The sequence below is a fragment of the Heterodontus francisci genome, chromosome 1 (assembly GCF_036365525.1).
Source record: "Heterodontus francisci isolate sHetFra1 chromosome 1, sHetFra1.hap1, whole genome shotgun sequence".
Lineage (NCBI taxonomy): Eukaryota > Metazoa > Chordata > Chondrichthyes > Heterodontiformes > Heterodontidae > Heterodontus > Heterodontus francisci.
In genome coordinates, this window is record NC_090371.1 from 200,240,849 (window position 1) to 200,263,456 (window position 22,608).

General features: G+C 46.5%; 1 protein-coding gene across 2 annotated transcripts in view; it reads left to right on the forward strand.

Moving 5' to 3' along the window:
- Nucleotides 1-22,608, forward strand: part of sorcs2 (sortilin-related VPS10 domain containing receptor 2) — an 810,245-nt gene that overhangs the window by 139,900 nt on the left and 647,737 nt on the right. For both annotated transcript variants that reach the window (XM_068040075.1, XM_068040081.1), the window contains exon 2: nucleotides 2,669-2,736. In XM_068040075.1, coding sequence (XP_067896176.1) covers nucleotides 2,669-2,736 — 68 coding nt within the window. The remainder of the gene's footprint in view (nucleotides 1-2,668; nucleotides 2,737-22,608) is intronic.

Consider the following 22,608-nt stretch of genomic DNA (forward strand, 5'->3'; position numbering starts at 1 on the left):
CTGGCTAGAGAATCAAAGGCATCAATGAGTTCCGATTTTGTTGGCTGTACCTCCAGCTTGTCCATGACTGGCAGAGACTGGGCTGCATTTAGGGTGGTCTCAGTGACAACATTTTCCCTGGAGTACAGTTCTAGGTAGTGCTCCACCCAGCGGTCCATTTGCTTGCGTTGGTCAGTGATTGTGTCCCCTGATTTAGATTTGAGGGGGGCGATCTTCTTGATCATCGCTCGAGTCGCTTTAAACAGGCTCCAGAAGCTGGCTGAGCATGTCTACCCTGAGGCACAGTGTGGCTTTCGAGCAGAGCGATCCACTATTGACATGCTGTTCTCCCTTCGCCAGCTACAGGAGAAATGCCGCGAACAACAGATGCCCCTCTACGTTGCTTTCATTGATCTCACTAAAGCCTTTGACCTCGTCAGCAGACGTGGTCTCTTCAGACCACTAGAAAAGCTCGGATGTCCACCAAAGCTACTAAGTATCATCACCTCATTCCATGACAATATATCAAAGGCACAATTCAGCATATCAGGCGCCTCATCAGACCCCTTTCCTATCCTGAGTGGCGTGAAACAGGGCTGTGTTCTCACACCTACACAGTTTGGGATCTTCTCCCTGCTGCTCTCACATGCGTTCAAGTCTTCAGAAGAAGGAATTTTCCTCCACTCAAGATAAGGTGGCAGATTTTTCAACCTTGCCCATCTAAGAGCGAAGACCAAAGTATGGAAAGTCCTCATCGGGCAACTCCTCTTTGCTGATGATGCTGCATTAACATCCCACACTGAAGAGTGTCTGCAGAGACTCATCGACAGGATTGTGGCTGCCAGCAACAAATTTGGCCTAACCATCAGCCTCACGAAAACTAACATCATGGGACAGGATGTCAGAAATGCTCCATCCATCAATATCGGCGACCACACTCTGGAAGTGGTTCAAGAGTTCACCTACCTAGGCTCAACTATCACCAGTAACCTGTCTCTCGATACAGAAATCAACAACTGCATGGGAAAGGCTGCCACTGCTATGTCCAGACTGGCCAAGAGAGTGTGGGAAAATGGCACACTGACATGGAGCACAAAAGTCCGAGTTATCAAGCCTGTGTCCTCAGTACCTTGCTCTACGGCAGCGAGGCCTGGACAACATATGTCAGCCAAGAGCAACGTCTCAATTCATTCCATCTTCGCTGCCTCCGGAGAATCCTTGGCATCAGGTGGCAGGACCATATCTCCAACGCAGAAGTCATCGAGGCGGCCAACATACCCAGCATTTACACCCGACTGACCCAGCGGCGCTTGAGCTGGCTTGGCCATGTGAGCCGCATGGAAGATGTCAGGATCCCCAAGGACACATTGCACAGCGAGCTCGTCACTGGTATCAGACCCACTGGCCGTCAATGTCTCCGCTTTAAAGATGTCTGCAAACGCGACATGAAGTCCTGTGACATTGATCACAAGTCGCGGAAGTCAGTTGCCAGCGATTGCCAGAGCTAGCGGGCAGCCATAAAGGCAGGACTAAAGTGTGGCGAGTCAAAGAGATTTAGCAGTTGGCAGGAAAAAAGACAGAAGTGCAAGGGGAGAGCCAACTGTGTAACAGCCCCGACAACAAATTTTATCTGCAGCACCTGTGGAAGAGCCGGTCACTCCAGGATTGGCCATTATAGCCACTCCAGGCGCTGCTTCACAAACCACTGACCACCTCCAGGCGCTTACCCATTGTCTCTCGAGACAAGGAGGCCAAAGAAGAATCATGCCGTGCTACCAAAATGTTAAGCGTTTTACTGGAAAAAGATTGCAGCAAGACCGCGTTGGGACAGAACACACTTCTTTGGTGGGTGTTCAAGATGTGCCCATAGTGGTGTGAGTGCCTTCCAATGAAATTTTAAACAGTGAACCTCCCCCTCCCTCTCAAACCCAGACCCTGATTACTCAGTGGGGTCTGTGGCAGAGGTTCTCCATATTTGAACGCATTGGCTGAGATCAACACTCCTTGCATTTCCTGGGTTACTTCCATTGATTGGCGAGGTGGTAATGAGAGGCACAAATTTAAGATAATCATCAAATGAATTGAAGGGGAGATTTAAAAAACTATCTGTACACACATGGTGGCTAGAATGTGGAATTTTCTGCTGCAAACCATTGCTGAAGCAGCGCCAATAAATTCTGTTACAAGGGGATTAAACAGTTGATTGAAAAGGAGAAATACTAAAGGGAATGGAGATTGTGCAGGAGAATGGGATTAAACCACCTTTCATGTGGCGGAGACATCATGGACTGACTGGCCTATTTCTATAGCATTTCATAATTTTGGGATCAGCAGGTTCATGAAGCATGGGGGAGGCATGGTGGGCATTGGAGCCCAAGCTCAACATTTCTCTTCGTCGATGCCCATATAAATTGTACCTTAAGTAGATGTCACTGAATGGCAGTGAGTGGAAACCTTTGACTTTGTCTGTCTGTCTGGCTTAACACTATACTACAGCATGTGACAAATTTGCACTTTTTGCCATTTGAATATCACATTTTTCACTGTGAAATCTAATATTTGAACAACCCCGTTAGCATTCCAAATGTCTTTTGGATTGATTTTATGAATGTTGATATAAGTTAGGATTTTGTCCAGCTTTCATTTACTGTGCAATGCACTCACTTTGCATTTCAAATATGCTTTGCAGGTGATCCTGATTCTCACCAAACTCTTCCATTCAGATATGGGGAAGGTTCTGGAAAGTTCTCTGTGGAGGTGAGTCACCTTTTGTTTATTGTATGTACAAATGCCAGCAAAAATAAACGTGTGCAGCTTTTCAAGTGAGGTGGATACCAGTACAGGAATGACAATGAGAACAGATGGGTGGGAGTATGGCTCAGAATCTGTTATTTGCTTGCATTAATATTGAAGATTTGCATCTCTTTTTTTTTTGGATCCTGCAACAAATCACACAAGAAATTATAGGATTTGAATCTGAAGATTGAGTAATAACAATTTTGTTCATTCTGTGTAAGACTTTGCAAAAAATATTGGAATACCCTTTCAACTTGTAAACCAGCTGATCAGGTCATTTATGAAGTCTTATGATTCATCTGTGTCTGTAGTTGTTAATAGTGCTCTGTGGAAACTAACTCCCTGCTTCCATTCCTTCTCAGTTTCTGACTGGATTTCAATAAAACTGTCAGGCACAGGAATGAACAGTTCATCATTCGGCAATGCTGATACGCGACTTCCAGCCACTTCAATTATGTGCCCACTTTATACTCCCAGGTTTCCTCCAGGGCAGAACCCCATTCGTGACAATTACAAATAAAATACCTGCATTTATATAGTGCCTTTTATGACCTCAGGGCATTCCAAAATTCCCTACTGCCATTGAAGTAATCTTTGAAGCATATTCACTTTATAATGTAGGAAAAGTGGCAGCCAATTTGCACACATTAAGGTCCTTCAACTAACAATGAGATAATGACTGGTTTTAGTGATGGTGGTTGAGGGATAACTATTGACTAAGAAAAAATGTGAGAACTCCCCACTTTTCTTCAAATGTTGCCATGAGACCGTTTACATCCAACTAAGAGAGTAGATAGGGTCTAGATTTAATGTCTCATCCGAAAGATGGGACCTCCGACAGTAAAGCACTCAGTATTGCATTGTGTCTATGCTCAAGTTTCAGGCGTGGAACTTGAAACCACAACCTTCTGACTCAAAGGTAAGAGTGCTACTACTGAGGCATGGCTAATACTTATCTGCATTATAAACCACATAATGCCTTTTCTGCCAATCTTAGGACATGAAAGCTGGATTTTCACTGGCTACCTCCAACAGGATCTGTCAGTGTGGTGAATTTAAGCAGTGTGTACTTGGCGCACATAATTCTGGTCCAGCCCTATTGAGGCTTAGCTGCAGGTGAGCTTTTAGCCTGTGGAATTCCCTCCTGCAATATTGGGAAAGATTTATGGTCATACTGGCAAAGTCATAAAAGTGACATTTTTGCTAACTGCAGATCTTGCACACAGGCAGTTCCCAGTTGCTGTCAAATCTGCTCCTTAACATAAACAGTACCAAATTAGCACAGCAGACACCAGCACAATTACTAAGCAACATCCGTGGGTATTGAAACCCAACAAGAAATCAATTGTCTATTTGTTCTGAACAGGTTAAGAAGAAATAACATGAGAATTAGAAAAGATGGCAACCCAACAATGTGCTCAAGTCAGGATGGGGAAGAGACAAGCAAAGTGCTAGGGCAAAGGGCAAGGTTAGGGAGACTGAACTGAGACCGGGATGCGGTCTAGATTGCACAATCAGATTGTGGAAGGTCACACCACAATGCTTGGTTAATGTGGAACAAGAAAATAGGGAACTAAGGCTGGAGTCATCTGCTAAGGACTGTCATAAAGAGGCTACGTAACAAGTTGCTCATGGTATAACCGCATAGTGTGACAAAGAGTGTATATAAAGCTTGCAACTTAGAGTGTAAAATTAGAGTGCTACCTCGGACTGTCCAAGATTGTCTCTCCCTGAGTATGCTTGAATAAACGATTGAAACCTGTACTTGAGTCTCCTCGTGTGGTGGTTGAGTTGTCCCACAACAGTTACTTTGTAGATTATTACGTCCACTGGAAGTGGTTCTGTAGTGCATTGAGGCTGCTGGCACTTTTGAGTTACATTACACTTACGGCACCTGAGGCAAGTGAATTATTCACAAATTTTGTTTGCGAATGAAAGTTTCTGAGGGCTTTTGCTGATATTGTAGGAAGATCTTTATAAACCAGAACAGCCTCTGTACACAGGTAGAGAGCCCAGTTATAGCCAGAGCAAAATTATGGCACATTGCACGCAGGAGAAACCACCTTAAAGTACTTGGTTTGTATTGCAGCACTGCCCCTGTAGTCAGAGCAGCCTCTTTGCTTCTGGCAGTCTTACCTTTTCCAGTTATTGGGGGGAAAATACATACAGGCCAGCAGGTGAAAAATTGCTTCATGGATCTGCACCAGAAGACTGTGCCATTCAGCTTGGCACTACCCCACCCCCTTCCTGATTATAGAAACAATTGTTGCCTCTGCCTTCAGAAGCAAGTCTTGTACCTCACTTCTAGGGTGCATCTCGCATCTTCTGGAATGAACAACGCTGCCTCCTTTACCTAATAGCACTGCTGCTGGAGTTTGTTCTGCCAGCAGCAGCCATGCTGTCGGGTAAATGCATGTCCAGAAAGAGATAAGCCACTTGAACACTTCACCATACTGCCATTTAAACAACTCTGACTTTAGTGGAAGAGTGGGAAAACCAACAAGGCAGTGCTGCTGCTTCCACAATGTTCAAGACCCATCAGAAGTGGTGATTTTCATTGGACCCTCTGTCCTCATGGCATGTAAACAGCTGAGGATGGTATATTCATCAGAAACAAATGGCAGAACTTTCAATAACAGAGTGAGGGGGTGTATAACAAGTGGTAATGGATCAGTCCCCTGTTATACACTTGGCCGATTTTCTGTTGCACTGAAGCCAGTGAAGAGGAAAATTGGGCACGGTGTGTCGTAGGCGGCCAATCTGATAGTGCACATTTATGCCCTGTCAAAGTTCATAGAATGATACAGCAAGAAGGAGGCCGTTCAGCACATGTTGCCTGTGTTGACTCTGAGAGAGCTATCCAATTAGTCACACTCCCCAGCTCTTTTCCCACAGCACTGCAAATGTTTCCTTTTCAAGTATTTATCCCAGTCCCTTTTGAAAGCTACTATTGAATCTGTTTCCACCCTTTTCAGGCAGTGCATTCCAAATCACAAAAACTTATTGAAAGTTTTGCCCCATGATTGTATCTTGAGAAGTCTGTATGTGGTGCAATCAATGATGTGCCCGCATCAATGTGACACCAGTGGTGTGCACTTATACATATTTCCGATGAAGGGTCACTGACCCGAAACGTTAACTCTGCTTCTCTTTCCACAGATGCTGCCAGACCTGCTGAGTAGTTCCAGCATTTGTTGTTTTTATTTCAGATTTCCAGCATCTGCAGTATTTTGCTTTTATATACATATTTTGATTTTGTTCTTATAATTTATCTAAAAGCTTCTTGTGAAGCTTTATGCTGTATAGCAGTAATTGGAGGAAGAGTTGCTCTATTTGCTATTATGAACAGATTTTAACTTTAGCCATTAGTGTAAAATGGTCACTATTAGATGAAATGCTCTTTATACATAGAATTATGGAGTTGTACAGCACAGAAGGCAGACATTCAGCCCTTCACACCTGTGCTAGCTCTTTTAAATCGGGATAGGTGAAAATTGGCAGCTGTTCCCATGTCACCTTTTTGACAGTTTAGCCCAAAGTCAAAATTACCCTCCCTAATTCTTGAAGAGGAACATGGGGGTAAGTTTTCATCTTCACTACCTGGCGGTAATCTAGCAAAGCAGAATTGTAGAACCCACCCTTTTGTCATTCCAGGCAGTGAAATGTAAAATGTACCCCACTGTTTTTACAGAGTAGTAATTAGCTGTCAGCAAATTGAAGAGGTGAAAGCACTTACAGGCAGTTTTGCAGTGCAGCTGCTGTGTGTTTTCTTGAATCCATTTCCAAATGTAACAATTAGAAGAATGTGAACAAATTGGTAAATGTACAAATGAGAAGTTTCTAGAATCTAGTTTGGGGCAAACTCACTGGGCATTTACTTTATTCTTTGCAGCATGGCACAGAATGACTTTTTTTTATTCATTCACAGGATGTGGGCGTCACTGGCCAGGCCAGCATTTATTGCCCATCCCTAATTGCCCTTGAGAAGGTGGTGGTGAGCTGCCTTCTTGAACCGCTGCAGTCCATGTGGGGTAGGTACACCCACAGTGCTGTTAGGAAGGGAGTTCCAGGATTTTGACCCAGCGACAGTGAAGGAACGGCGATATAGTTCCAAGTCAGGGTGGTGTGTGACTTGGAGGGGAACTTGCAGGTGGTGGTGTTCCCATGTATTTGCTGCCCTTGTCCTTCTAGTTGGTAGAGGTCGCGGGTTTGGAAGGTGCTGTCGAAGGAGCCTTGGTGCATTGCTGCAGTGCATCTTGTAGATGGTACACACTGCTGCCATTGTGCGTCAGTGGTGGAGGGAGTGAATGTTTGTAGATGGGGTGCCAATCAAGCATGCCGCTTTGTCCTGGATGTTGTCGAGCTTCTTGAATGTTGTTGGAGCTGCACCCATCCAGGCAAGCGGAGAGTATTCCATCACACTCCTGACTTGTGCCTTGTAGATTGTGGACAGGCTTTAGGGAGTCAGGAGGTGAGTTACTCGCCTCAGGATTCCTAGCCTCTGACCTGCTCTTGTAGCCACAGTATTTATATGGCTACTCCAGTTCAGTTTTCGGTCAATGGTAGCCCCTGGGATGTTGATAGTGGGGGATTCAGCGATGGTAATGCCGTTGAATGTCAAGGGGAGATGGTTAGATTCTCTTTTGTTGGAGATGGTCATTGCCTGGCACTTGTGTGGCGCGAATGTTACTTGCCACTTATCAGCCCAAGCCTGGATATTGTCCAGGTCTTGCTGCATTTCTACACAGACTGCTTCAGTATCTGAGGAGTTGCGAATGGTGCTGAACATTGTGCAATCATCAGCGAACATCCCCACTTCTGACCTTATGATTGAAGGAAGGTCATTGATGAAGCAGCTGAAGATGGTTGGGCCTGGGACACTACCCTGAGGTACTCCTGCAGTGATGTCCTGGAGCTCAGATGATTGACCTCCAACAACCACAACCATCTTCCTTTGCGCTAGGTATGACTCCAGCCAGCGGAGGGTTTCCCCCTGATTCCATTGACCTCAGTTTTGCTAGGGCTCCTTGATGCCATACTCGGTCAAATGCTGCCTTGATATCAAGGGCAGTCAGTCTCACCTCACCTCTTGAGTTCAGCTCTTTTGTCCATGTTTGAACCAAGGCTGTAATGAGGTCAGGAGCTGAGTGGCCCTGGCGTAACCCAAACTGAGCGTCACTAAGCAGGTTGTTGCTAAGCAAGTGCCGCTTGATGGCACCGTTGATGACACCTTCCATCACTTTACTGATGATTGAGAGTAGGCTAATGGGGCGGTAGTTGGCCGGGTTGGATTTGTCCTGCTTTTTGTGTACAGGACATACCTGGGCAATTTTCCACATTGCAAGGTAGATGCCAGTGTTGTAGCTGTACTGGAACAGCTTGGCTAGGGGCGCGGAAAGTTCTGGAGCACAGGTCTTCAGTACTATTGCCGGAATATTGTCAGGGCCCATAGCTTTTGCAGTATCCAGTGCCTTCAGTCGTTTCTTGATATCACGTGGAGTGAATCGAATTGGCTGAAGTTTGGCATCTGTGATGCTGGGGCCTTCAGGAGGAGGCCGAGATGGATCATCAACTCGGCACTTCTGGCTGAAGATAGTTGCAAATGCTTTAGCCTTATCTTTTGCACTGATGTGCTGGGCTCCCCCATCATTGAGGATGGGGATATTTGTGGAGCCACCTCCTCCAGTTAGTTGTTTAATTGTCCACCACCATTCACAGCTGGATGTGGCAGGACTGCAGAGCTTAGATCTGATCCGTTGGTAAAGGGATTGCTTAGCTCTGTCTATCGTATGCTGCTGACGCAGTTTGGCATGCAGATAGTCCTGTGTTGTAGCTTCACCAGGTTGACATCTCATTTTGAGGTATGCCTGGTGCTGCTCCTGACATGCCCTCCTGCACTCTTTATTGAACCAGGGTTGGTCTCTTGTATTGATGGTAATGGTAGAGTGGGGGATATGCCGGGCCATGAGGTTACAGATTGTGGTTGAGTACAATTCTGCTGCTGCTGATGACCCATGGATGCCCAGTTTTGCATTGCTAGATCCGTTCGAAATCTATCCCGTTCAGCACGGTGATAGTGCCACACAACACGATGGACGGTATCCTCAATGTGAAGGCAGTACTTCGTCTCCACAAGGACTGTGCGGTGGTCACTCCTACCAATACTATCATGGACAGATGCATCCGCGGCAGGCAGATTGGTGAGGACGAGGTCGAGTATGTTCTTCCCTCGTGTTGGTTCCCCCACCACCTGCCGCAGACCCAGTCTAGCAGCCATGTCCTTTAGGACTCGGCCAGCTCGGTCAGTAGTGGTGCTACCGAGCCACTCATGGTGATGGACATTGAAGTCCCCCACCCAGAGTACATTTTGTGCATTTGCCACCCTCAGTGCTTCCTCCAAGTGGTGTTCAACATGGAGGAGTACTGAGTCATCAGCTGAGGGATGCCATGAGAATTGTTACGATCAGGTGAGGAGGGGGTCACAGTTGCCCCTCTTGTCCTTCCTCTTAATTTGACCGCAACAGGGTTTATTCCTTTTTTGAAGAGTGAGTGTTTTACCTTTGTTGTGATCGTAAAAGAACCAATCGGACAGATTTTCTCGAGTTTAAACAAGAAAGAGGTGAGTTTATAATATTTAACAATCTAAACCCAATCTAAAAAAAATTAAAATTAATCTACACATTCACGCACCCATGCACACGAGAATCTCACACACATAAATAGATTACAGAGTGATGAGGGGCAGATTTGTGATTGGATTAGAGTCCAGGAACAAATAACAAAAAATACACAGTCTGTGGGGTTGGATGATTCCATTGTCTTCCAGCTGATATGCAGTTTGTGGCTGACCCATCTGGTTCAGGCTTTTCTTGAAGGCAGAATTGTAGCTGGCTTTCTTCCACTGGTGTCTTTGGCTTGGATCCAGCAGCTAGGCTTTGCATGCCCCCACCACGAGGTCTTCCGTAGAGGGAGAGAAATCTTCTGGCTTCTGCCTAGAATCACCCACGGTTTGTCTGCCTTGTCCAAGGGAAAACTCCCAGCTTTCACAGAGATGGACAGACAGTCACATGACTGCCTCAGTGTCTTAAAGCAAAATACTGTGGATGCTGGAAATCTGAAATAAAAACAAGAAATGCTGGAACCACTCAGCAGGTCTGGCAGCATCTGTGGAAAGAGAAGCAGAGTTAACGTTTCGGGTCAGTGACCCTTCTTCAGCCCAAAGCCCATTCCCATGGAATCCACCTGTCCCAGGGCTGGGCTCAGGCCCAGGGTGACTAAAATGGGAAAAAAGGGGTGCGGAACCGTTCCGAAGAAGGGTCACTGACCCGAAACGTTAACTCTGCTTCTCTTTCCACAGATGCTGCCAGACCTGCTGAGTGGTTCAAGCATTTCTTGTTTTGCCTCAGTGTATTGCCTGGAACCTTCTAATGAGATTCAAGTTTAGGAATTTCAGGCCTCAGGATGTTAACATTTACACCTGGAAGGGTTGACTCTTTCAAGGTTAATGTGCTACGATGGCTCTGCCAATGAATGCAATCTCCTGTGGTTCATTCAATAGAGCAAGCCATTGTTTTGGGTACAGGCTCATCAGACTTGTGTCTCCCCTTTGAGGCCTTGGAATGTACAAGGTGTTCAAATGCAAAATGCGATGGCCAGCTTGGCTTTCAGCTTTTTAAAAAAAGTTCACTGTAGAATTCCAGCTCTTTCTATTTCATTAAAGTTTAATGTAGGTTTCCAATCGATTAAAACTAAAAAAAAATCCCCCTTTGGCACAGCAAGTTTTCTTGACAGAAGGCTTTTATTTTTAAGTTAGTACATGTCCAGAATTGCTATATTTTCCCAAGGCTGGGGCACGGTAAAGTTGTAAGAGTGGGTGGCATTGGAGCAGCGGCAGGATAAAGCTGGAACAGTGGATGGGGTCGGAGCAGTGGCAGGATAAAGCCGGAACAATGGATAGGGTCGGAGCAGTGGCAGGATAAAGCCGGAACAATGGATGGGGTCGGAGTAGTGGCAGGATAAAGCCGGAACAATGGATAGGGTCGGAGCAGTGGCAGGATAAAGCCGGAACAATGGATGGGGTCGGAGCAGTGGCAGGATAAAGCCGGAACAGTGGATGGGGTCGGAGCAGTGGCAGGATAAAGCCGGAACAATGGATGGGGTCGGAGCAGCGGCAGGATAAAGCCGGAACAGTGGGTGGAGTCGGAGCAGTGGCAGGATAAAGCCGGAACAGTGGGTGGGATCAGAGCTGCAATTGGATGTTCGTTTTGCTGCTGATAGAAATTATTTAAAATTTGTGCAAATGAATGTCTGCATCATAAGACATGGAAATAAGTATTTCTGAAAATAGAGACGTATTGTCAAAGCTTTTCGTCTTGCACTCATCAGGACAATGTGCAAGAATAACCAATGTAAGGGAAAACAATAACTTCTACTGCATAAGAAGAGTGCCAGTTGGTTGGCCTGACAGGTTTTGTTTGCCAAGCTTTGATTGAAATTTAAACCAGACAGCTTAACTGTGATTGGTCAAGGCATTGCCCTGAGAAGTGAACCAGCAAATGGCTGTCACTTATTTTGTTCAGCTGAAGCAGGCACAATGTGTGTCCATGTTCTTTCTGTCTGCAGAGAACAGGGCCCTGTGTATTGATATATGTAGCTTCCAGTATGCCACTGTCAGTCACTGTAAACTGGTGCATTCTCCATGGCAATGCCTCTACCAATCAGAGTTCACTTGCCAACCAAATCAGTATTCTTCTCATGCAGTATAAGTTGTTGTTTTCCCTTACATTGGTTATTCTCGTGGATCGTCCTGCTGAGTGCAAGATGAAAAGCTTTGACAATATGTCTCTATTTTCAGCAATACTCAAGTACTGTACTACCAAACGATTACATGGAAATAAATGGAAAAAACAACTTCAGTTTAAAAAAAAAAGGTCACACTTTTAATGTCTGGTTTACATTTCAGAAGTTTCTGGAAGCCTCACTAGGTACTGCCAAAACCAGACAAGTGGAGATGCTATTCCAGGTGTGAAGGAGGGCAAAGCTCCAGAGCTCCTTTTCAGTTTCTAATTGCAGTACTGTGATTTGGCCACTGCTATTTAAAGCAGCCCTAAGGGTACTTGTGGATGTTGGACTATAATAGGACTATACAAACTTTTCTTGATAATAAAACAGTTTTAAATTAAAAGGGTATTTTTGGTGGGACAAACATCCTACAGGTTATCCTGAAAATAAACGAGGAGTAATGTTCTTGTACCTTAAGTTTCAGAGTCTGTTGAAGGCAATGCTGCAGATGAAATGACCCACTTGCCACTGGAGGCAATGGAGCCCTTCTGGAATTGCACTTGTTGTCTCAGAACAAAATTGCCAGGAATAACAAATAGAAACAACTTGCACTAATGGCACTTAATTCTGCCATTTTCAGTCTGGCTGTGGGAGAGCTGATTGACTTTGGGGAAGACCCTCAGCTATATCCACTAAGTTGCTTTTGCACTATCTGGGTACACACCAGGTTCGCACATGAGCAGCTGCATTAAAATCACATTTGTGATTGAGTGACAGTTTATGGGTGAAATTTGTGTTGCATAGTTTTTCTGTTGTTGGTGAATCTGCCCCTCAGAATATGGGATTGGATTAGCAACCTGGAGGTCATCAGTTCAAATCTCACAATGGGAAGTTACATAGAATTACATAGAATTTATCAGCACAGAAACCGGCCATTCTGCCCAACTGGTCTATGTCGATGTTTATGCCCCACACGAGCCTCCTCCCACACTATTTCATCTAACTCTATCAGCATAACCTTCAATTCTTTTTCTCTCTCCTGCACTTATCTAGCTTCCACTTAAATGCATCTATGTGATAAGTCTGGCAATTTGTAGGCTTGCACTGGGAAAATAAAATCACTTTTAATATTGCTGAACTGTTGTAAAAATGCAACTGTTTTATTAATATTTGTAAAGGCAAGGAACCTGTTCAGTCTGTTTTTTTTTTATTCATTCGTGGGATGTGGGCGTCACTATCAATGTCAACATTTATTGCCCATCCCTAATTACCCTTGAGAATGTGGTGGTGAGCCACGTTCTCGAACTGCTGCAGCCCATTTAGTGTAGGTACACCCACAGTGCTGTTAGGGAGGGAGTTCCAGGAATTTGACGCAGCGGTGGTGAAGCAATGGCAATACAGTTCTAAATCAGGATGATGTGAAACTTGGGGAACTTGCAGGTGGTGGTGTTCCCATGCACCTGCTGCCCTTGTCCTTGTAGGTGGTAGAGGTCATGGGTTTGGAAGGTGCTGTCGAAGGAGCCTTGGTGCATTGCTGCAGTGCATCTTGTAGATGGGACACACTACTGCTGCTGTGCGTTGATGGTGGAGGGAGTGGATGGTGTGCCAGTCAAGTGGGCTGCTTTCTCCTGGATGGTGTCGAGCTTCTTGAGTGTTGTTGCAGCTGCACCCATCCAGGCAAGTGGAGAGTATTCCATCACACTCCTGACTTGTGCCTTGTAGATTGTGGACAGGCTTTAGGGAGTCAGGAGGTTAGTTACTTGGCACAGGATTCCTAGCCTCTGACCTGCTCTTGTAGCCATGGTATTGATATGGCTATTCCAGTTCAGTTTCTGGTCAATGGTAATCCCCAGGATGTCAATGGTGGGGTATTCAGCAATGGTAATGCTATTGAATGTCAAGCAGAGGTGGTTAGATTCTCTCCTGTTGGTGTTGGTCATTGCTTGGCACATCAGTGGTGCAAATGTTATTTGCCACTTATCAGTCCAAGCCTGAATGTTGTCCAGGCACAGATTGCTTCAGTATCTGAGGAGTTGCCAATGAAACTAAATACTGGCTGTGCCAGCATTTATTGCCCATCCTGAATTGCCCTTGAGAAGGTGGTGGTGAGCTGCCTTCTTGAGCCACTGCAGTTCATGTGAGCTAGGTACGCCCACAGTGCTGTTAGGAAGAGAGTTCCAGGATTTTGACCCAGCGACAGTAAAGGAACAGCGATATAGTTCCAAGTCAAGATGGTGTGTGACTTGGATGGTAACTTGCAGGTGGTGATGTTCCCATGCATCTGCTGCTCTTGTCCTTCGAGGTGGTAGAGGTCACGGGTTTGGAAGGTGCTGTCTAAGGAGCCTTGGTGCGTTGCTGCAGTGCATCTTGTAGATGGTACACACTGCTGCCACTGTGCGTCGGTGGTGGAGTGAATGAATGTTTGGTCATAGGTAGCCCCTAGGATGTTGATAGTGGGGGATTCAGCGACGTAATGCCATTGAATGTCAAGGGGAGATGGTTAGATTCTCTCTTGTTGGAAATGGTCATTGCCTGGCACTTGTGTGGCGCAAATCCGAAACCACAGCATTAGTTTTCACAGGTCTGCTGAATGATAGCGTACTGGTAATGTTACTGAACTAGTAATCTCGAGGTCTGGACGAATGGTCTGGAGACATGAGTTCAAATCCTGGGGGAATTTAAGTTTAATTAATTAATAAATCGAGAATAAAATGCTAGTTTCATTAATAATGATTATGAACTGGGATAAGCACCAACATGTTGCACCATGGACATTGGACAAAATTATTGACACTGACATGGGGGCATTTAATCTGTATATAAAGTGTGAGAAGTACACCCAACTCCAGCTCCTGGCAGACCGCGTTAGGAAACTGGAGCTGGATGAACTTCGGATCATTCAGGAGGCTGAGGGGGTGATAGAGAGGAGTTATAGGGAAGTAGTGACACCTAAGTTACAGGATAAAGGTAGCTGGGTGACCGTCAGGGGAGGGAAAGGGAATAGGCGCACAGTGCAGGGATCCCCTGTGGCCGTTCCCCTCAATAATACGTATACCGTTTTGGATACGGTTGCGGGGGACGACCTACCAGAGGAAAGCCACAGTGGCCAGGTCTCTGGCACTGAGCCTGGCTCAGTGGCTTAGAAGGGATGGGGGGAGAATAGGAGAACGATAGTGATAGGAGATTCAATGGTTAGAGGAACAGACAAGAGATTCTGTGGTCGCGAACGAGACTCCCGGATGGTATGTTGCCTCCCGGGTGCCAGGGTCAGGGATGTCTCGGATCGAGTCTATAGGATTCTTAAGGGGGAAGGGGAGCAGCCAGAGGTCGTGGTACATATCGGTACCAATGACATAGCGAGGAAAAGGGATGAGGACCTGAAAAGCGAATATAGGGAGTGAGGTTGGAAGCTAAAAGGCAGGACGAGCAGAGTAGTAATCTCAGGATTGTTACCGGTGCCACGTGCTAGTGAGGCTAGAAACAGGGAGCGAGTGCAGCTGAACACGTGGCTACAGAACTGGTGTAGGAGGGAGGGATTCAGATATGTGGATCATTGGGATACCTTCTGGGGAAGGTGGGACCTGTACAAGAAGGACGGGTTGCATCTGAACTGGAGGGGCACCAATATCCTGGGCGGGAGGTTTGCTAGAGCTTTTGGGAGGGTTTAAACTAGTTTGGCAGGGGGATGGGAACCGGAGCCACGGATCAGTGGATGGGGTAGCTGTTGAACAGGCAGATACAGAGTGCAGAGAGTCTGTGAGGAAGGTTAGACAGTTGACAGGGCAAAGTTGCAGCCAGTATGATGGGTTGAAGTGTGTCTATTTTAACGCAAGAAGTGTCAGGAATAAGGGTGATGAACTTAGAGCATGGATCAGTACTTGGAGCTACGATGTTGTGGCCATTACGGAGACTTGGATATCAGAAGGGCAGGAATGGATGTTGGATGTTCCAGGGTTTACATGTTTCAGAAGGAATAGGGAGGGAAATAAAAGAGGTGGGGGAGTGGCATTGCTAATCAGGGATAGTATCACAGCTGCAGAAAGGGAGGTCGTCGAGGAGGGTTTGTCTACTGAGTCATTATGGGTGGAAGTCAGTAACAGGAAAGGAGCAGTCACTTTGGGAGTTTTCTATAGACCGTCCAATAGCAGCAGAGACATGGAGGAACAGATTGGGAGGCAGATTTTGGAAAGGTGCAGAAGTAACAGGGTTGTTGTCATGGGTGACTTCAACTTCCCTACTATTGATTGGAACCTCCTTAGTGCAAATAGTTTGGATGGAGCAGTTTTTGTCAGGTGTGTCCAGGAAGGTTTTCTGACTCAATATGCAGATAGGCCGACTAGAGGGGAGATGATGTTGGGCTTGGTGCTTGGCAACGAACCAGGCCAGGTGGCAGATCTCTCGGTGGGAGAGCATTTCGGTGATAGTGATCACAACTCCCTGACCTTTACTATAGTCATGGAGAGGGACAGGAGCAGACGGGATGGGAAAATATTTAATTGGGGGAGGGGGAATTACAATGCTATTAGGCAGGAACTGGGGAGCATAAATTGGGAACAGATGTTCTCAGGGAAATGCACGACAGAAATGTGGAGGTTGTTTAGGGAGCACTTGAACGACTGCTGGGTAGGTTTGTCCTGATGAGGCAGGGAAGGAATGGTAGGGTGAAGGAACCTTGGATGACAAGAGATGTGGAACAGCTAGTCAAGAGGAAGAAGGAAGCTTACTTAAGGTTGAGGAAGCAAGGATCAGACAGGGCTCCAGAGGGTTACAAGGTAGCCAGGAAGGAACTGAAGAATGGACTTAGGAGAGCTAGAAGGGGACATGAAAAAGTCTTGGCGGGTAGGATTAAGCAAAATCCCAAGGCGTTCTACACTTATGTGAGGAACAAGAGGATGGCCAGTGTGAGGGTAGGGCCGATCAGGGATAGTGGAGGGAACTTGTGCCTGGAGTCGGAGGAGGTAGGGGAGGTCCTAAATGAATACTTTGCTTCAGTATTCACTAGTGAGAGGAACCTGGTCGTTTGTGAGGACAGCGTGGAACAGGCTGATATGCTGGAACAGGTTGAGGTTAAGAGGGAGGATGTGCTGGAAATTTTGAATGATATGAGGACAAATAAGTCCCCGGGGCCAGACGGGATATACCCAAGGATATTACGGGAAACAAGGGAAGAGATTGCCGCGCCTTTGGCGATGATCTTTGCGTCTTCACTGTCCACTGGAGTAGTACCAGATGATTGGAGGGTGGCAAATGTTGTTCCCTTGTTCAAGAAAGGGAATGGGGATAACCCTGGGAATTATAGACCAGTCAGTCTTACATCGGTAGTGGGCAAATTATTGGAGAGGATTCTGAGAGACAGGATTTATGATTACTTGGAAAAGCATGGTTTGATTAGAGACAGTCAGCATGGCTTTGTGAGGGGCAGGTCATGCCTCACAAGCCTTACTGAATTCTTTGAAGATGTGACAAAACACATTGATGAAGGAAGAGCAGGGGATGTGGTGTATATGGATTTTAGCAAGGCGTTTGATAAGGTTCCCCATGGTAGGCTCATTCAGAAAGTAAGGAGGCATGGGATTCAGGGAAAGTTGGCTGTCTGGATACAGAATTGGCTGGCCCATAGAAGTCAGAGGGTGGTAGTCGATGGAAAGTATTCAGCATGGAGCTCGGTGACCAGTGGTGTTCCACAAAGATCTGTTCTGGGACCTTTGCTCTTTGTGATTTTTATAAATGACTTGGATGAGGAAGTGGAAGGCTGGGTTAGCAAGTTTGCCGATGACACGAAGGTTGCTGGAGTTGTGGATAGTGTGGAAGGCTGTTGTAGGTTGCAACGGGACATTGACAGGATGCAGAGCTGGGCTGAGAAGTGACAGATGGAGTTCAACCTGGAAAAGTGTGAAGTGATTCATTTTGGAAGGTCGAATTTGAATGCGGAATACAGGTTTAAAGACAGGATTCTTGGTAGTGTGGAGGAACAGAGGGATCTTGGGGTCCATGTCCATAGATCGCTCAAAGTTGCCACCCAGGTTGTTAGGGTTGTTAAGAAGGCGTATGGTGTGTTGGCTTTCATTAACAGGGGGATTGAGTTTAAGAGCCGCGAGGTTATGCTGCAGCTCTATCAAGCCCTGGTTTGACCACACTTGGAATATTGTGTTCAGTTCTGGTCGCCTCATTATAGGAAGGATGTGGAAGCTTTAGAGAGGGTGCAGAGGAGATTTACCAGGATGCTGCCTGGACTGGAGGGCATGTCCTACGAAGAAAGATTGAGGGAGCTAGGGCTTTTCTCATTGGAGCGAAGAAGGATGAGAGGTGACTTGATAGAGGGGTACAAGATGATGAGAGGCATAGATAGAGTGGATAGTCAGAGACTTTTTCCCAGGGTGGAAAGGGCTATCACCAGGGGGCATAATTTTAAGGTGATTGGAGGAAGGTTTCGGGGAGATGTCAGAGGTAGGTTCTTTACACAGAGAGTGGTGGGTGCGTGGAATGCGCTGCCAGCGGTGGTAGTAGAAGCAGATACATTAGGGGCATTTAAACGACTCTCGGATAGGTACATGGATGATAGTTGAATGAAGGGTAGGTAGTTACTTAGATCTTAGAGTAGGTTAAAGGTTCGGCACAACATTGAAGGGCCTGTACTGTGCTGTACTGTTCTATGTTCTCTGTTGTATGTTCTAAAGTGTATAGCCAACCTAATGCCTCCAAAACACAGTCCGATTTAAAATGCATTTCTCCCTCTTTAGTGAGATACCTGCCATTGTTATTGCTTGCACAAGTCGTCAATGTCTGCCCGCACACTTGATATCGTGATGCGGAGAATCCGGATAGATGTCCTTGGGTCCTGAGTGATCTTGATTCTTTCTCTCCCCTCTCGCGCGCTCCCTCTCTCACACCTCCCTCTCTCTTCCCCCCTCTCTTCCCCCCTCTTTTCCACCCCCCGTCCCCCTCTCGCTCCCCCTCTCCCGCGCTCTCCCCCCTCTTTCTCCCCCACTCTTTCACCCCCTCACCCCACCCCCTCTCTACCCCTGCCTTCCCCTCCTCACCTTCCCCTTTCTCCCCCTCTCCCCTTTCTCCCCCGTCTTCCCTCCTCTCCCTGCCCCCCTCACTTCCCCCCCTTCTCCCCTCTCTCCGTCCCCACTCTCGCACCTCACTCTCCCTCACCTCTCTCTCCCTCCCCCTCTCTCTCCCTCCCCCTCTCTCTCCCTCCCCCTCTCTCTCCCTCCCCCTCTCTCGCCCTCCCCCTCTCTCGCCCTCCCCCTCTCTCGCCCTCCCCCTCTCTCGCCCTCCCCCTCTCTCGCCCTCCCCCTCTCTCGCCCTCCCCCTCTCTCGCCCTCCCCCTCTCTCGCCCTCCCCTTCACTCGCCCTCCTCCTCTCTCTCTACCCTCCTCCTCCTCTCTCTCTACCCTCCTCCTCCTCTCTCTCTACCCTCCTCCTCCTCTTTTAGAACATTACAGCGCAGTACAGGCCCTTCGGCCCTTGATGTTGCGCCGACCTGTGAAACCATCTGACCTACACTATTCCATTTTCATCCATATGTCTATCCAATGACCACTTAAATGCCCTTAAAGTTGGCGAGTCTACTACTGTTGCAGGCAGGGCGTTCCACGCCCCTACTACTCTCTGAGTAAAGAAACTACCTCTGACATCTGTCCTATATCTATCACCCCTCAACTTAAAGCTATGTCCCCTCGTGTTTGCCATCACCATCCGAGGAAAAAGACTCTCACTATCCACCCTATCTAACCCTCTGATTATCTTATATGTCTCTATTAAGTCACCTCCCCTCCTCCTTCTCTCTAACGAAAACAACCTCAAGTCCCTCAGCCTTTCCTCGTAAGACCTTCCCTCCATACCAGGCAACATCCTAGTAAATCTCCTCTGCACCCTTTCCAAAGCTTCCACATCCTTCCTATAATGCGGTGACCAGAACTGCATGCAATATTCCAGGTGCGGCCGCACCAGAGTTTTGTACAGCTGCAGCATGACTTCGTGGCTCCGAAACTCGATCCCCCTACTAATAAAAGCTAACACACCATATGCCTTCTTAACAGCCCTATTAACCTGGGTGGCAACTTTCAGGGATTTATGTACCTGGACACCAAGATCTCTCTGTTCATCTACACTACCAAGCATCTTCCCATTAGCCCAGTACTCTGCATTCCTGTTACTCCTTCCAAAGTGAATCACCTCACACTTTTCCGCATTAAACTCCATTTGCCATCTCTCAGCCCAGCTCTGCAGCCTGTCTATGTCCCTCTGTAACCTACAACATCCTTCGGCACTATCCACAACTCCACCGACCTTCGTGTCATCTGCAAATTTACTAACCCACCCTTCTACACCCTCATCCAGGTCATTTATAAAAATGACAAACAGCAGTGGCCCCAAAACAGATCCTTGCGGTACACCACTAGTAACTAAACTCCAGGATGAACATTTGCCATCAACCACCACCCTCTGTCTTCTTTCAGCTAGCCAATTTCTGATCCAAAGCACTAAATCACCTTCAATCCCATACTTCCGTATTTTCTGCAATAGCCTACCGTGGGGAACCTTATCAAACGCCTTACTGAAATCCATATACACCACATCCACGGCTTTACCCTCATCCACCTGTTTGGTCACCTTCTCAAAAAACTCAATAAGGTTTGTGAGGCACGACCTACCCTTCACAAAACTGTGCTGAATATCTCTCATGAAGTTATTCTTTTCAAGATGATTATAAATCCGATCTCTTATAACTTTTTCCAACATTTTACCCACAACCGAAGTAAGGCTCACAGGTCTATAATTGCCAGGGCTGTCTCTACTCCCCTTCTTGAACAAGGGGACAACATTTGCTATCCTCCAGTCTTCCGGCACTATTCCTGTCGACAATGACTTCCCAGAGAATCCTAGGATAAACCCCATCTGGCCCAGGGGACTTATCTATTTTCACACTTTCCAAAATTGCTAACACCTCCTCCTTGTGAACCTCAATCCCATCTAGCCTAGTAGTCTGTATCTCAGTATTCTCCTCGACAACATTTTCTTTCTCTACTGTAAATACTGACGAAAAATATTCATTTAACGCTTCCCCTATCTCCTCTGATTCCACACACAACTTCCCACTGCTATCCTTGATTGGCCCTAATCTAACTCTAGTCATCTACCTCTCTCTACCCTCCTCCTCCTCTCTCCACCCTCCTCCCTCCCTCCCTCCTTGATCTCCTGTCCCCTTGCTCTTTCTGATCATTACTGGGAGCGGGAACAGCAGTTTCTGAGCTTTGGACAGATTTGGGTTTTCCAGCGGGCTTTTTAAAAAAATCGGAACTCGTCAGTAAACCACGAAGCTGTCCAAGGTTCAGAAGTACAGCACCTGTCAGCTGTGAAACTGACACTTGTGATTTAAAAAAAAAAGCCAACGGGAAATATCACGTCTCTGAAATTACCCGTCATGGACCCCAACATCTTTTACCATGCACACTGGTGTCCGCGTATAGACACGTTATCGACCCCTGATGGTGAAACTACCGGATTGTAATCAGGGGAGGAAATCTTCCAATCTTACCCCGTCTGACCTACATGTGACTTCTGATCCAGAGCAATGTGGTTGACTCTTAACTGGCCTCTGAAATGGCCCATGATGCCACTTAGTTGTATCAAACCGCTACAGAAAATAGCATCACATGGACTGCAGCGCTTGCAGAAGGCCTTAAGGGCAATTAGGGATGAGCAATAAATGCTGGCCTTGCCAGCGACACTCACATCCCAAGAATGAATAAAAAGAAAAAATATACTCACCACCACTTCTCTCAACTCCTCCACTGTTAGTAAAATATTAGACTGCTTCTCTGAAGTACAGTATTGGCTGAGTAGAAACTTCCTCCCATTAAATATTAGGAAGACTGAAGCCGTTTTGTTTTCAGTCCCCACTCCAAACTCCACTCCCTAGCTACCAACTCCATCCCTCTCCCTGGCAGTATTTTCAGATTAGGTCAGTCTGTTTGCAACCTTAGTGTCACATTTGACCCCGAGATTAGTTTCTGACCTTACATTCAAACTGTCACGAAGATTGCCTTCCCGGCTGATTGAGGCGGATGTGGAGAAAACTTGGGCCAAACGCAATGAACAGATGCGCCTAAAGAAAGAGGCTCAAGATCGCCTCAAGAAGCAAGTGATGGAAACAGGCAAGCTTCAGGTTCAAGAACACTTGGAGAAAAATACAAAGGACCCACAACAGGTGGAAGAAGAACGAGCAAAACTCGACTTTGCCCGTCTCAGTTCATCTGCAGATGAAACCCTCATTCATGCTTTCATTACCTCTAGACGTGACTATTCCAATGCACACCTGGCTGGTCTCCCACATTCTACCGTCTGTAAACTTGAGGTCATTTAAAACTCTGCTGTCCGTGTCTTAACTTGCACCAAGTCTGTCACCTATCACCCCTGTGCTTGTTGACCCACACTGGCTCCCGGTTAAGCAACGTCTTGATTTTAAATTTCTCATCCTTGTTTTCAAATCCCTCATGGCCTCACTCTTTCCTATTTTTGTAATTTCCTCCTACCCCACAACCCTCCAAAATATCTGCACTCATCTACATCTAATTCTGGTGTCTTATGCATCCCCAATTTTAATCGCTTAACCATTGCTGGCCCCACCTTCAGTTGCTTAGGTCCCAAACTCTTGAATACTCTTCTACACCTCTCCACCTCACTTTCCTCCTTTAAGACACTCCTTAAAATCCACCTCTTTGACTAAGCTTTTGGTCATCTGCTGTAATATTGCCTTATGTGGCTCAGTGTCATATTTTGTTTTATAATGCTCCTGTGAAGCACCTTAGGACATTTTATTACATTAAAGGCACTATATAAATATAAGTTGTTGTTGTTAGAAGGAGAGACACGATCTGGGTTGCAATGCTGCAGAGAAATGTGAATGGACTGGTGTTTGCATGATCACAATCTACACGAATAGATGAGAGTGTCTCCGTGCTGAGCGATGGCATGATAGGTATAATCAGGGTGGCAAATTTCTGTGGGTTCGAAAGTTTATTTCTTGGACAAGCCGAGGAT